General features: G+C 42.4%; 1 protein-coding gene across 2 annotated transcripts in view; it reads right to left on the minus strand.

Moving 5' to 3' along the window:
* dachd (dachshund d) overlaps nt 1-14654 on the minus strand; it is a 93872-nt gene extending 79218 nt beyond the window's left edge. For both annotated transcript variants that reach the window (XM_085764278.1, XM_085764277.1), the window contains exon 1: nt 13099-14654. In XM_085764278.1, the coding sequence (XP_085620404.1) occupies nt 13099-13649 (551 nt within the window). In that variant the 5' untranslated portion in view covers nt 13650-14654. The remainder of the gene's footprint in view (nt 1-13098) is intronic.
* Between the last annotated feature and the right edge of the window lie 310 nt (nt 14655-14964).

The raw sequence follows: 14964 nt of genomic DNA on the forward strand, positions 1-14964 counted from the left end.
GGTAAACTATTTGATATAGAGCTTCGGTGTGTGTGTGTGTTTGTGTGTGTGGGTAGCTGTGCACGCACACGTCTGTGTGGTTTGATGTATGCGATCAGCCCGGCTTTCTATAGTTCTGCATCTAAGACGAGAAGTCCTGTCCCATGCAGCCCTTCACGCATCACAGCCCACAGTCTTCTATTAACTCCTCCAATACGAGCAATAAATAAATATATGGAATCCACAACTTTTTATCATCCGCTCATTGCTTTAGAGGAGCGAAGGTGTCACTGTGAAAAGAGCCCTTTGGGAAGTAACGTGTAGGAGACAAGGAACCGCCAGAGCCCCTCGCCAATATTAGCTTTTGATCAAACTGCTTCACAGATATCAGAGGAAGCAACACATCACTTTTACAGCTCTGTTCTCGGTTTAAAAACAATTCTCAAAAAAGGGAAGGGTCATATGAAAAGCACCTTGTGACTTTGCTTTAAAGCCTACTTTATAATGTAGAGCACCAAATTATGTTCAAAAACACAGTTCACCATGCACCACTGACAGTCATTATTTGATCCCCTCCTCTGAGATCCATGTATGATAACACATCAATTTAGATTAAGGTGATATGAAAGAGAAATGTAAAATAGATTTCAAGGGGGTGGAGCTGACGCATTTGAGATGAAGAAAATGATATTAAAATTAACATGTTGAGCTCCGGCAAAGTCACAATTGACCTGCGAGGTGTGCTTAAGAAAATATTTTAAAAAATGAAGCGCCGGGTCCAGGCGGGCTGTAATAGCTGCCTCGGTAAAAATCTGCTGAACTCGTCAAAAAATGTCACACAAGTCTTGACATCAGGCTTTACTCAAATATCAGGGGGGGATAAGGAGGGCGATAGGGTCAAAGGATTTACCTAGCAGATTTGGATAGAGGGTTAGAGCCCTCATTCAGGTGTCATGAGGAAGATTAACATGAAAATATAAACGTTAACCCGAGCTGGGTCGAGCCCCCCTCCCCACCCCGAGTGAAACTGACCCACGTTCCACACTCGCATTCGCTATCTCCAGTCCAAACAAGTGAGATTTGATACCGCTGTTCTGGCCTGGAACAGAGGGAAAAAACAAGCCCACTGCCACAACAAAGACAGGAAATTCAGCATAGATTCCTACTTCTCTCTTTTCTCCTGCCTCTCTATACCTAACAATGCTGGTAATGGAGAGAGAACAGTGCCCGGAGCTGGCAGAGACACCTGCGACATATTTTCTCCCCCACACCACCTCCCCCCGCCAACAACCCCCCTCCCCGTCCACCCTCCCCTACTCTTCCCACCCCCTCGACATTAAAGTCCTTCACAGAAATCAGAATTTAATAAATCACCCCAGAGCCTGACAGAGTTTATCTCCGGGGGTCGCCTCCACTGTGCAGAGACTCACAGACAGACAAAGCCTGGCCCGATAAGATGTGAAATTAAATACAGTTAGCAGTTTGAGACAAAGGAGGGAGAGTGTCACACCGAGCTTTGTACGGTGTAAACGGCTGGCTGCTAGTCGGGGCACATACATACGCCACGCACCGCACGCACGCGCGCTCACACTAACGCCACGGAGACAGCGGGGTGATTCATTTCAGGTTTCCTCTCACATTTAGCCTCATTTGCATCATCCACTGTCAACATATCGCCTCTCCCAGATATGTTCAAGAGCTTTCATTAGACGTCCAGGGATGACATCCTTTTTACCCAGATGCACCATTATTAATCACTAGCTCTACTCCTATGTGGACTCATCTCCATCACGGATCAAACGCTATCTGCCTGTGTTTCCTTTCATTCAGCAGACATCCCTGACACCAGCCATCACTACAGCTAAAGGAGACTTATGGGAGTGTGTTGGGGCTCAGACGACCTTATGAATGTGGTACATAAGCATTTAGTACTGAGAGGATATAAATGTGAGGATTTGTTCGACACTGGTAGGATCTGTCAGAGCAAACCTCCTGCAGCCTCGCACACACACACACACACACACACACACACACACACACACACACACACACACACACACTGTACAGCATACCAACAGCAGGGCTCAGTGAAACAATTAGCGGTACTTAAAAAAAAAAGAAAAAGGAAACATGTAATATGAAATCGCAGCCTGGCAATATAAAGAAGCGTGATTGCTATGCATGCATGTTAGTATAAAGTAATATTTTTTTCAATTAGCTGCGGTCTCCAATTCACATCAGGATATGGCCGACCTCAGCTGTTCAAAGCTGATTTTTCCACCTCCTTGGTAGTTAAGAGAAAGCACAGTCAGGTTTCAAGGAAGAAGCGGTGCGGGTTGTTTAATAGGCTTAGCCTGGTCCCTGGACCTGACCTTTCCCTTTAACAATACTGGGGCCGATGGGCTTGGGCCTACTCAGGGAACACAATGACCCGTGGGTGAAGCCTAATCTTCTCCAACTTCATTCTCTCTGCTGACCAGACGGCCTTCATCCACAGGCTCTCTGTTGCTCCAACTGATGTCTTCCTGCTGAGACAACAGTGCCAAGGAACTGTCAACAGGCCTGGCCCAGCAGGGCCTCCGACTGGGCCTCTCACACTGAGCCCTTCAGGGTCCGCAGGCACCGACACTCCAGGCACAGAGTGCAAGTGCCGCTCAGTAGAATGTCGAGAATGACAGGAATGCTGGGTGCCATCATGCATCCTGATAACATTTTACATCTAAGTCCGTGATTAGCGGTCTCTTTATTCAGCCGTCCATGGATGTGATTGAAAAAATGGGCTGCTGGGTATTGTAGGCCTGTCATTACAGTGCAGCAGCTTGTCATTTCAAATAACCTGATTAACTTCCCACATCACACGTATAACCATTAGCCATAAACCGTGCTGCAGTGGCCACATTAAGGCAAAAATGATTATATGTGTAAAACGGGGCTTAGGGAGTCAAGAGTACAGTAAGTGCAGCTCAGGAAATGAACAATCACCCAAATGTGTGCAAATCTATAGCTACACACCCCTTCATCTAAAGCTCTGGGATTCTTTTGTTTGGTCTAATTCTAATTATATATTGCGAAAGGCCAACAACAACTGAAATAACATTAGCCTAGCCAACATGCAGCGACAGGAAAAGCCAACGCACAGGTACATACAACACAAACACATACACAGACAGAGACACACAGAGGAGCCCGGTCCCAGATGATTATGAATGTCCTCAGACAAAGCCCACTGCTGTAGCAAGAGCATATCAGATTAAGTAAGAAATAAAGCAATGCCTCTGAAGCCCCATGCATCCGTTGCTGAATCACTTTAACTTTTTAAGTGTTTGATCTGTGCAGGTGCTGACAAGGCAGTTCATTCTTTTCCAAATATTTTCTGGTTGTTTTTCCTGTGTTCAAATGATGGGCTGTGAAAGGTTGTTCTTTCTTCTCCATGCAAGTAAACTATACAAAGAGGTGTTTGATCTCTGAAATCCGATCTGTATTTCTAGCATTGTCTCCAGTTCCTACTGTGGCATCTTAAAGGTCAGGAGTGAAAGGCCATTTGATAACTACAGAAAGACCTTTTGGCTTTATTACACTGCCTTTCATCTCCTTTCCTGCGGAGGTTAAAACAAAGCATTGCATCCTTTGAAAAAGAAAGGATAAAATGGATCGCTTTGGAGCCTCAAGCCTTTTTTTGTCACTGGGGGAAGTCTGGCATCCAGTGTACAAGGAAAAGTCTAGTGGGATATGTTTCTGAGAGAGACTAGTCTTCTCAGGCACAATTAGCATATGTCCTCTCAACCTTCTACCAAACCTCTCAATGAGACCCTGAAATCCTATTGAGATATTATTACCACTCTAACAGGGCATTACACAAAACATCTAAAGCATGCACACACCCGCACTCATACAGGTACACACACACGCGCGCACACACACACACACACACACACACACACACACACACACACACACACACACACAATCAAAGCTCAATGACACCCACTTCCCTCTGAATATTCCTTTCTTTTTAATGGTAACCTTGGGAGACGGGCTGCACCAGCGCGACACTTAACAGCCACTAGTCTGAGAAAAATGTTTTTGATATGCTTGTGTCATTTAATCATCCACATTCTGCCGAGGCTGTGCAGGACAATTTTGCAGGATATTAACTCCCAACTAAACCCTGGCTTGTATCATTTGTGGGGCCAGTCAAGCAGGAGTCCCAGGAGGAGCAGAGACTTCCTCCTCACAGTCGTAGTAATCTAAGCTTGACTGGGCGCACACACTCACACACACTGACACACACACACGGAGAGAACCACACGCTGACAAACACACAGCTAATAGACAGGTAGAATGAACCATAAAGGAATAAAGGTATCAGGGAAATGTATGCTGCAAATGAAGCCCTTTACTGACAGTCACAGCGGTAAAAGGATGAGTGTATTTGTGATTTGGGTGATCAAGTAACAACAATAATAAAGCTGATGATACAGTGCAGTAAGTTGAGGAAGAAAATCTCCCTGTGTGTGCTGATATATATATACATTTAGAGAGAGCAAAATTACTTCCTTTTCTTTTTATTTCTACTCCCAAGTTAGAGATTGAAGAGTATTCGTAAAAATGTCACTTTAACGTGATCCATTTGGACAGCTCACATTGCTTAATGGGGTAGGAAATTCATTTTTTCTGCTATGGAACAGACATAGTGGATGATGTGATTCTATGCAAAATATATGAAGCCATTACTAGAAAAATGCATGAGTTTCAATTGTTGCAAGGGAGAAGAAGAAGAAGAAAAAAAAAAAAGTATCTCATTGCATGGAGGCTATCCCTATTCTTTACCAGGGACCGTCACATACACACACACAATGCAAAAGACAGCAAAGGCAACTGATGAAAACCATTTTTGTTCCATCACAAAGAACTAGGTCACCCTCTCATAATTGTCAATCATGCAATAAATCTCTCTGTGGCACAAATGAATACGGCATTGGAAATGAGACAAAGCTTATTGGCATGCTATGTCAGCTTGACTCAATTCATCCTCCTTTTCACACAAGACCATTCACATGTGAAGTTGTGCAAGGGTGTCTCTCTCTCTCTCTCTCTCTCACACACACACACACACACATACACACACACTCCCTCTCCCCTCTTACACTCACACGCTCTCCCTCTTTCACTGAGCATCTAACAGACAGGCAAACACACTCAGACGCTCCTAATGTGAAAGTTACCTAGGATTAATGTATGTGGACAGACCATTTCAGCCAAGGGCTGCTTTATTATCATAACCATGTTTATTTCCATAGAGAACATGTCTCACTGTATTTTCTGCATTGGTGTGGAATTACAAGGAACATACTCTGTTACAACACATTGCTTTCAAGGCATTAGCACATGCATGGTCAGAGTCTGGCAGCTTAGGATCACAGTTTAAGTGATTCAGATCACACTAACTTTATTTTTCTGTTGATTTTTTTTTTTTTTTTTAACATCTGACAACATGAGCTCAGATTCTGTTAAGGATGGGCAACCAGCATTCATTTCAAACTATGAAAGTGAACTGCAGTGATCCCTGACTTTTCTGCTAACCTCATAGCACAGAGGTGTACCGGAGGTCTGTTTCGTGCTATCTGATTGGCTAGGAGCATTGGCTTGACACAGCACTACAGCTCCATCCACAGAGGTTTGTGTCACGTCTCTGAGGACCCAACTGTCACTCTTTAAGAGGAGGGTAATAATAGCCGGGCGCCACAGCAAGTGGTGGCACAGGCGATTTTAAAGAAACATCAGGGAGACGGTGACATTTGAGTCTACGAGGAGAGAAACCCAAGCGCTGCAACCAATAAAGACTCCCACTGATATTCTCACTAGGCTTAGAAGAGAGAGAGACAGAAGCAGAGAGACGGCGTGAAAGGCAAAGAGAGATGTCAGAGTTAGATGAAAATGTGTTGACCTGGTGATATTGATACCCCGCTCATAACCTCTACAGGTGTGCGATGCCGTCAGGAAGCAGCCCTGGGTGTGGCTATCTCTATGGATAAAAGCCAGAATTGCAGACCTTATCGTTTTACAGTACACAGAACAAGCTGCCTGCTTCACTTTGAACTGCTGACAACTGAATGACTCTGTACTCAATAGTACAAAAGATGTTTTTGACTTGAACATTCGTATTCTGTTTTTTGACTGTGCTGGATAATGCTGCTAAAAAAAAATCTATTATCAGCTTTAAAAAAAAATATATTTTTTTTTTTTGACTGTGAGAAGAGTACAACTTATTGCCTTTCTGATATGCAGCTGACAATGACCTTCGGATTAACAATTGAATTTTGACAGAGCAGATTTAGCAAGGTTATAATGATTTTCTTTTTTCTTTTTTTTTCATAATTTGAAAGACAGATCTGGAACAATCTGCTGATCAGTGTCCAACACTGTTGCCAAAACTAGTCATCTAGATCTGACCCATAAATGTAATAAGAGAACAGCCTCGTTTGGTAATTTGCCATTTGTGGCAACTATAACAGTAGGACACATACCTTAGAGAGGAGCGAAGTCAACCTGTCTCAAAAAATAAACTAAAAATAATCACTTTGGCGTCAGGAGCATTATCCTCATTGTGTTCGCTAATTCTGTTTAGTTTATTCTGTTTTTTAAATTCTCTCTGCAAACCATCTGATGCCTGAACTGAACAGCAGAGTCTCAGAAACTCAAAAGGCAGTTTTGTGTGTACCCCGCTGGTTCAACAGGAGCTCATTTTATTCACATTGTTAGTTATAATTCAATGCAACAAATTGACTGCATAAAGTGTTTCTGGTGTCTAACTGAATTCAGACTTCACATAAATAGCTGTGGGGCCGTTTTCTTAGTTTTTCATCAGAAGGTATTGACTGAGCAGCTGCTTTGAACCACCACAGAATGTGCTGCTAGTCTCAAGTGTCATTAGCTTCAGGGCTTTTCCAGCTAGCGCCAGGTAAAGATTAGATAACAATCAGCCCTTTAATAGATACTGGTGGAGGCACTGGAGCTGTTCCTGTGCCGTGCAGTTCATCTGAAGCTAACAACAGAAGAAGAGAGAGTGGAAACCGATGTAATTTCCTCCCTGGTTTCTTTTCTGTGATGTACCACTGAGCCCAGCGAGGAACAAGGCTGTTGTTAAATTACATGTAACTGTTGGCTCAAACTAGTGTCACTTCAAGTATGTGTGTCTGTCTGTCTTTGCTTGAGCAGATCCAACTGGAATCTGACGTGCTACATTTGCAGTGTGAGCTTCATTACACAGGAATACACGTTTTGAAATCAGTTTCATATGGTGCAATTGTTTCGGTATTAAAAGATTTCAATATGAACAGAAACTGAGCCCTTAGCCATATGAAAAGTTGTGTTATACTATGTGTATCACTTCACTTGACTGAAATTCCAAAAGTACAAAGGACTTTTTGTTGGAAGGCATTCCTTTCTTAATATACTTCAATTATTAAGGAGGAGTCCTTTGTATTGAGTAGAGAGCTCCAAAAACATTTGACAGTGGAGAAATAACATCTGCATGTTTACTCAGGAGAAGATTCATCCCTGATAGCCCCCACGAAAATGAAGAGGGGGACAAAAAACAAGTGGAGGAAATTTGTGGAATCCCATCTGAGATTGCTTCCCTGATGGATTCCTTTTCCTGTCAGCTCAGATGAGAAATGAAGCCAGGGAAAATTAACTCCTGATACAGCTACGCTGAATTAGACAGAGAGGGGAAGAAAAAAAAAACCTACACACTTTTTAAGGATTCCAGCCTTGTCATTTTCAATTTTCTGCTCTTTGGACATGCTTGTATTCAGATTCCCCAACATCTATTCGCCATATCAATCCTAATTAGACAATCTGGGCCCACGAAGGATGGGAGCGGAGTTATTTGCATAATTTAATCATAAATACTCAGTGATACATATTTCCAAATGCATTTGTACAATTATCTTTTCATCCTTGGGGCAAAAGTATTAATATGATTAGGCAATAATTCTTTAAAAAAGGGGGAAAATAGGAAACCAGCAAGTGTGCACTCTTTTTTAAACTCCAGCTTTGGGCTATATGAAAAATTAATTAATTTCTGAAGAAAATCAATTTCTCTATGTGACCATATTAGACAGAGCCAGGCAAGGGCCTGCATTCCTTCTCCAATCAGGAAATCTCATCTGCTCCCTCTAACTTCTGTCAGTAGCATTTAACATCCTGGTACGAGCATCAGTGACTTTTGCTATGCTCCCTAAATGTGCTGTAATGTGAAGGAGCCCGTGAGTAAAGACAAGCCGGGCAGCTCTGGCTGGAGAGAGAGAGGAGAACAGAAATCAGTGTGACCCAAAATCTATTGCTGCTCTGTCAGGCAATCAGTCTCGAGTGTAAAATCCTCAGGTAAAATCACTGTTAACAAATCTAGTTTAATATGCTAGATACGTCATATTGACAGATATATTTTAAACAGCTTATGTCTGATGACTTTGGGTGCAAATCAAAGCTAATATCCCATTATGGTTAGTGAACATAGTAAAAAAAATTAGGTCAATTTACTATACTGATCAATGGAGAAAGACCTGATGTTGATTTTAAACCATTTCATTTTGGTAGAAGAATTAATTGGTAATTCAATTGCTGTTGCCGATCCAGTAAAGACATGCAAATAAGATAGGAGCTTGGACAACTAATGCATCCGACAGGCAAATTAACAATACAGGCCTCTTTGCCATGCAAATAGCCTCTAAATCCACAAATGACATTAGACAGTGTCAAACAAAGCCTCTTTAACAAGTGAAATCTGTGGTTTCGACAGTCTTGGCTCAGCATCATTGTAAGCTGCAAAAATATGATCTTAACAGAAAATGAAGAAAATTGGTGTTGGTTTTTTGTCAACCGAGCTCGTCTGTGGATTTTTCTAAAAAATGTTTTAATTTGCACTTGTTACAGCTGAGTGAATGTCAAGTCAATAAAGCAATTCTGATTTTCAAGGAGACTATTTGCAAAAAAAAAAAAAAAAAAGAAGAAAAAAAACAACACCTTGCCGCCATCTGCCAACTGCACAGTTGACTTGAGCACATGTACTGTACCTAATCAAATTTAGCAGAGCCCCACAGAAGGATTAAATATCTAAAAAAAAAGGGAGAACTTTAAATGCCTTTTTTTTTTACTTCGATAAAGAAACAACACACAATATGAGGACCAATTTGACTTTCAAGAAAGTACTTGAATAGATTTGGATTTTAAACAGCTTTGTATACCATTATCTCTCTCTCCCTCTCTCTTTCCCTCTCTCTCCCCTTCTCTCCCTCTCTCTCTTTCTCTCTCTCTCCCTCTCTCTAATCAGGCATCTGTCACTCTGTTTTTGAAGTTATTATCGCCCAGGCTCCCTCTTGGATGTGGTTGCTGGGTGACGGGTATCTTAGCACCCACTCTGACTGGGAATGATTTGAATGGAATCCAGAAATCTCCCCTGAGTACCTGTAAACACATCCGTGCCTTGTAGAAAACAAATATATTATAAGAGAGCTCAGCAGAGGAGAGGAGGGAGAGAGACAAGCTGGCACCCTCGGTGGCAGCTCACACTGAGCGCTAAACAAAACAATTACCGTCATTTGCAAATATGTGTGTTTAGGCATAAACACTCAAAGTAAGAACAAGAGAGGTGATAGCTCTCGTAACACTTGCTGTCATATCAGTATCAATTAGATATATTTGTTAAAGAAGAAGTCGTCTCACTGTGACCTGTCACTCGTAACATTTCAGAGTCAGATCTGTTTGACTGAAACGAGCCAGGGAAAATCTATTTAAGAAGGGCATGTAAGTGAAAAGCCGTCCCATTCCCAGTGGTGGGACATTGTCTGGGGCGTGTGGTTAACCTTCAGGGGTAGACAATGATTGTCAATTAACTGCTGCATTTCTGCGCCCCAGCATCGGATAGCCTGCCTCCACAAAGAGGACCAATGAGAGATATGCGATATCTCTGCACCGCCCCCCGTGTTATAATAACCTTTCAGAGAGTTCAAGTGTCACGCAGCAATAAGAACCTTTTCCATCCCACCGCAGGGAAAATGAAAAGGAAAACAAGTAGCTGGAACAGAGGGCTCCTGGAGGGCTCCTGGAGGGCCAGAGTCATAATGTAGGGGAGATTACTGAACCTGGATCAGTGTGGGAGCAAGAACGAACACTGCTAATCTGGCACAAGAGTCCTTAGGAAAATGAAGGGGTCGAGAATGACTGTATTCCCACTATCTGTAAAGATTAACAACAATTACTTAAAAAAAAAAAAGTCACTTATTAGGTAAAGTACACGTAGTCCAAATACTCGCTTTAAAGATATGTAAATTTCCACATCTGAATCGCTCACTTAAAATAAAAAAAATAATTAAATGTGTGAATAAAATCTAACACCACAATTCAGACAAAAACATTCTTGTCTATTTAATGTGTTCAAAAAGTGTTATGCTAAAGTAAGCATAGTTGGGAACAATTTGGCTGGAGCTTGTTTGTGTCCACATCAAAACTAAAGCAGCGGGATGCAGCGGTGCTCTGTGATGCTATTCACATTCACACTGTGTGCAAAATGAGAGTAGTGTTGTTTTAACACAATAGACCGTGGGAGGGGAAAAAACAGCATGTGAAATAGTAAGACCCATTGTACAGGAGTATTATTCACTTCATTGTTACTACACTGCCACTGTATAAAAAGAGTAGTGACATTGTGGTAATAGGGTGAGATGAAAAGCTAAACTATCTCAGGCAGCAGGCTGTTGTTGTGTAACCCGAGCGGGTTAACCGGTGAACTCAAATACTTGTTATCTTACAGTACGCCGTTACAAAAGAGGAGATCGACTTAGAGAGAGAGGGAACTTGTTTTCACCTACAGGGCAACCTGTGTCCTGTTTACTCCAACTGATCATTTTGTCAGCAGCAATTCAATGACAGACGGAGTAAAGCACACATCCCAGCAAATAAAATCAACTTATTCTAAGTAACAGAAGCCTTTTATCCAGCGGATGCCTCACTGTTCCATGATGTAATTCTCCAAATGGGGCAGGCAGGCGGGCAGGCCGGGTCTGAGTGATTGATTTCAGCCCAGCACCGGGAGAACCTGGCTGCTTTCAGAGACAATTACAGTCCTGTCCATGTGCCCGTAATAGCCCAGCACTTTAGCGTCATTAAAGCGACGCGAGGCACTGCATTATCCTTTAACCCCATCGCTGGCCATCCCCCCATTGACAACCCAGAGAGTTCAACCACATACTTTGTCACCTGAAGCCCCACGCCAGGCTTGAGAGGAGGATCACCACACAGTATGTTTCTCTCCATAGAAAAGAAGGGGGGTTCTGCTCCCTGGATGCTTTATGTAAATGATGCTTAAGCACCAAAGTGCACAGGTAAGTTGTCGAGACGATTGCTACTGGAATGGAAATATGGAGCTGCAGCATAGTCATATGTTGTGTGTAAGTGTAAGGCTGACCACTCTAAAGCATACAGTGTAATTAAATTACAAACTGTACAAACTGTAGAATACTAAAAATTGAAATAAATGTACACGAGAAAGAGGTGTAGAATTAGTAACTGCGATTATATCTCTCTCAAGTTCCTCTTACTTAATTTAGCTTTTTTTTTTTGAGAATGAAAATGTATTCAACCTCATTATACGTATGGATCTTTATGACACAAAATGGTATATGAGAAATTATGTGTTTGCACAGCAATTTCAGTGTGTGTTTGTGCGTCTGCATTAGTGTTTATAATACTGAAGCATTCACCCCAAAAGTCAGACTTAAGTTTAATCAGAAACTATAAATTTCCCCCAAAATGAATGTATGCTTTTAAACTGAGCCTCAAAGTGTTTATTGTTATTCCCCACTGATGTGAGCCTTTCCATCATATTTGCATTTCCAGCTCATTTCTGGCTAGGAGATCAATATGGAATCAATCATAGTGACAGGTAAGATGGTAAATTTGACCAGGCTGAACCGTCCTGCGAGACTGAGCGATACATCAAAGCTAGGAGCAACACCAACAGTAAAAATGGCTTTTAATCAAATATTGATCTGGACTTAAATCACTTCATATTAAAACATATTAAGCTGAGAATATTTGATTTTGGTAATATGGGGTGATGCATACATTTTCACATGTGGAGTTGTTTGCCTCGTTCACTCTATATTAATTTCCTTGTTTTACAGAAATGAAGGCTGTTTAATTAAGGCAGGTTCTCAAGTATGTGTGTGTGAGTGAGAGAGACAGGGAGCTTGTGTGTGTGTGTGAGTGTGTGTGTATGAAAAATATCCCTAGCAGTGTGAAAATAGCTGGCTGCATACAGCCCTTTTCAACAGCAACGGTGAGTGTATAATAACCTCCTTAAGAAATGTGCTGGCTAACACTACAGTGAAAAATTATTCCATGTCATCTAATTCTAAGAAACTGGGTTTGTTTACTTTCTAAAAAAAACAAACTCACCAGATGAAATCATTATTACCCCTGTGGCAGGGACATATAAGATATAACCTACTTTTTTCCCCTAATCATTTAAAAAAATAAAATTGAGCTGTTAAATTAAAAGAGGAATTACAATAAAGTGTGGCTCATAAAAGATGACAACGCTCCTGTTTCTGAAATTGTATTTGCAGTGCCAGCTCCACACCTGAAGTTTATTGTGAAACTCAGCTGAGGTGTAGTCTACATTATCGATTCATTTGTTCGGAGGCAGACAGGCTATCCATCATGGCACAGCCGCACGTGCTAAAAAAACTTTCACTAAACTTTTCCACTGATGTTGCGCGCTGGCCTCTTCCCGTCCAACAGAGAAGTGCCAGCACGTTAACTTGAATGATGGGGAGTTTGACAGACACGCTGAAAGCACAACCCCACTCACACACACACACACACACACACACACACACACACACACACACACACACACACAGCCAACACAAGCTAAAACAATCGATTATGAAATTCGGCTGATAAGCCAATCATGCCAATTGAACCACTTGTTTTACAAAGGGAAAATGTCTCCCCCTTTCTTGCTGCTGCGCCTTTACGCACGGCGGTCCGCAAAGACATTTAAACCAAAAAAGAAAAAGAAAAAAGAAAAGCCGTACACTGCTCGCCACTAACCTCGCATTGGTGCAGTCGTTGTATAGAGTCTCGAAGTCTTTTCTGGAGATGAGTTTACAGCGGTTCACCCCGGGCTGGATGGCGCCGAGTCCTCTGAGGATGCGGACCTGCTCCACATTGCACACCACCGGCGTGATCTCTAGCCGCTTCAGCTTGGTGTAGACCGTGTGCAGTCCGCCGACCAGGTGCTTCAGGAACAGGTCGAAAGCCTGAGGAAGGCAGATGAGCTCGCAGCCGTCCACGGTGAAAGAAGCCACTTTGGCACCGCGCAACTCGACCATCTTGCACTCATTGTTTTGCGGTATGTTTTCAACAGGCGACGGGGTCGAGTACACGGGTTTGCTGGGGGGAAGACCCGCGTTCGGGATGCCCGGGCTGCCGGTGGCGAGGAGCTCTGATCTGAACAGGTTCTGTCCGGGTCCGGATGGGGGGGCCAGGGATGGAGATGGTGATGAAGTTGTCGACGGCGGGGACGTCGTTGCGGAGGGAGTCGAGATCGGAGGCGGTGGGACCAGAGGAGTTGGTGGGATCAGAGCAGCCGGTACGGCCATGGTCACCTACAGGAGGGGAAGAGAGTAGCCGAAGTTCAAAGTATAAAACCCAGCCTGCCGAGACACCCCTAAATGAAAGAATCCACGAGAGTTTAGCTCCTCAGATAAGTTGGGAAGTAAAAAGAGCTGCCGGAAAAAAGGCGTGCTGAGTGAGGGTTTTGGGGGGGCTGAGCGGCGGGACAATGATCAAAGATAGGAGCAGGAATGACAGGAGGAAAATGAGCTGAAAAGTGCAGCTCCGCTCTGTGGATGAGTTGTTGTTGTCACACGGTACAGAGAGGGAGGAGCTAGGGGACAGTGAAAGCCTTTGAAGAACAGATAACTGGGTACTGGCTACCACTGAAATGTTTCAGGTCTGTTAAGATGTAGCTTTGTTTATGCCACGCATGAGAGATCCGGTTATATCGGATCATGATCGTGTAAATGATTTGCATGATTTTTTTCCCCCCTGTGGTCAAAAACAACCATCTACTCAGTGGTTCTGTCTTTAAATTTCAGTTATTAAACAAGCACACCGATTACACCTGCCATCCACATGTACTGTATGCAAATCCACACTGTTTCTGAATTGAGAATTAATCATGTTTTAGCAAGAAAATGTTTGGGGGAAAAAAAAAATCTTTGCACTTTGTGTTTGCTTACACTCTGAGACTGTTCTGCAAACTTTTTCTTTTTTTTTTTTCCATCAAGGGATTAATACTGAAATGGTTTTGAAACTTTAATTCTGATGTCATATTTTCTGACTGAGCATAATGACTCACTGTTCAAGGTACACCCTATCTGTGACCAGGGAAAATATGTCTCATTTAATTAGTCCTGTCTGGATATTGTATTTACACAAGCAAAGCAGCTGAAGCTTTTTTGTATGAAGTAACAGCATAACACCGGCATGAGGTCACGGTTGTTTTTGAGAGATGGAAGTTTTGTACGCAAGCTAAAACACTATTTACATTACAATGTATACTGCATGCACAACTACACTCATTTAATTAAAGTTTGTAATCACCACTAGAGCAGACTCAGTTATATAAGTTCTGTCGTACTACAAGTGCAGCGCTTCATGTCTTCCACTTACTGTCCATTTCAAGCTCAATGCTAAATATAACTATTATTATTTTATTATGTAACAGTTACAGATGAGCAGATGAACATGTCAAACTGTGTCCTCGGGCAATGTTGTTAAAATTGTTAATGAAGTCAAATTTGCTGTAGATAATGAAAGCACTACCTGAGTGAAACCAAAATATTTATGTTGCCAGAACCGATTATACTGTGTTAGAGGTGGTGTGAGAAACCTGGGTTATATAGTCTACTA

This window comes from Trachurus japonicus, chromosome 21 (genome assembly GCF_045865225.1).
Source record: "Trachurus japonicus isolate A0001 chromosome 21, Traja_1.0".
Taxonomy (NCBI): Eukaryota; Metazoa; Chordata; class Actinopteri; order Carangiformes; family Carangidae; genus Trachurus; species Trachurus japonicus.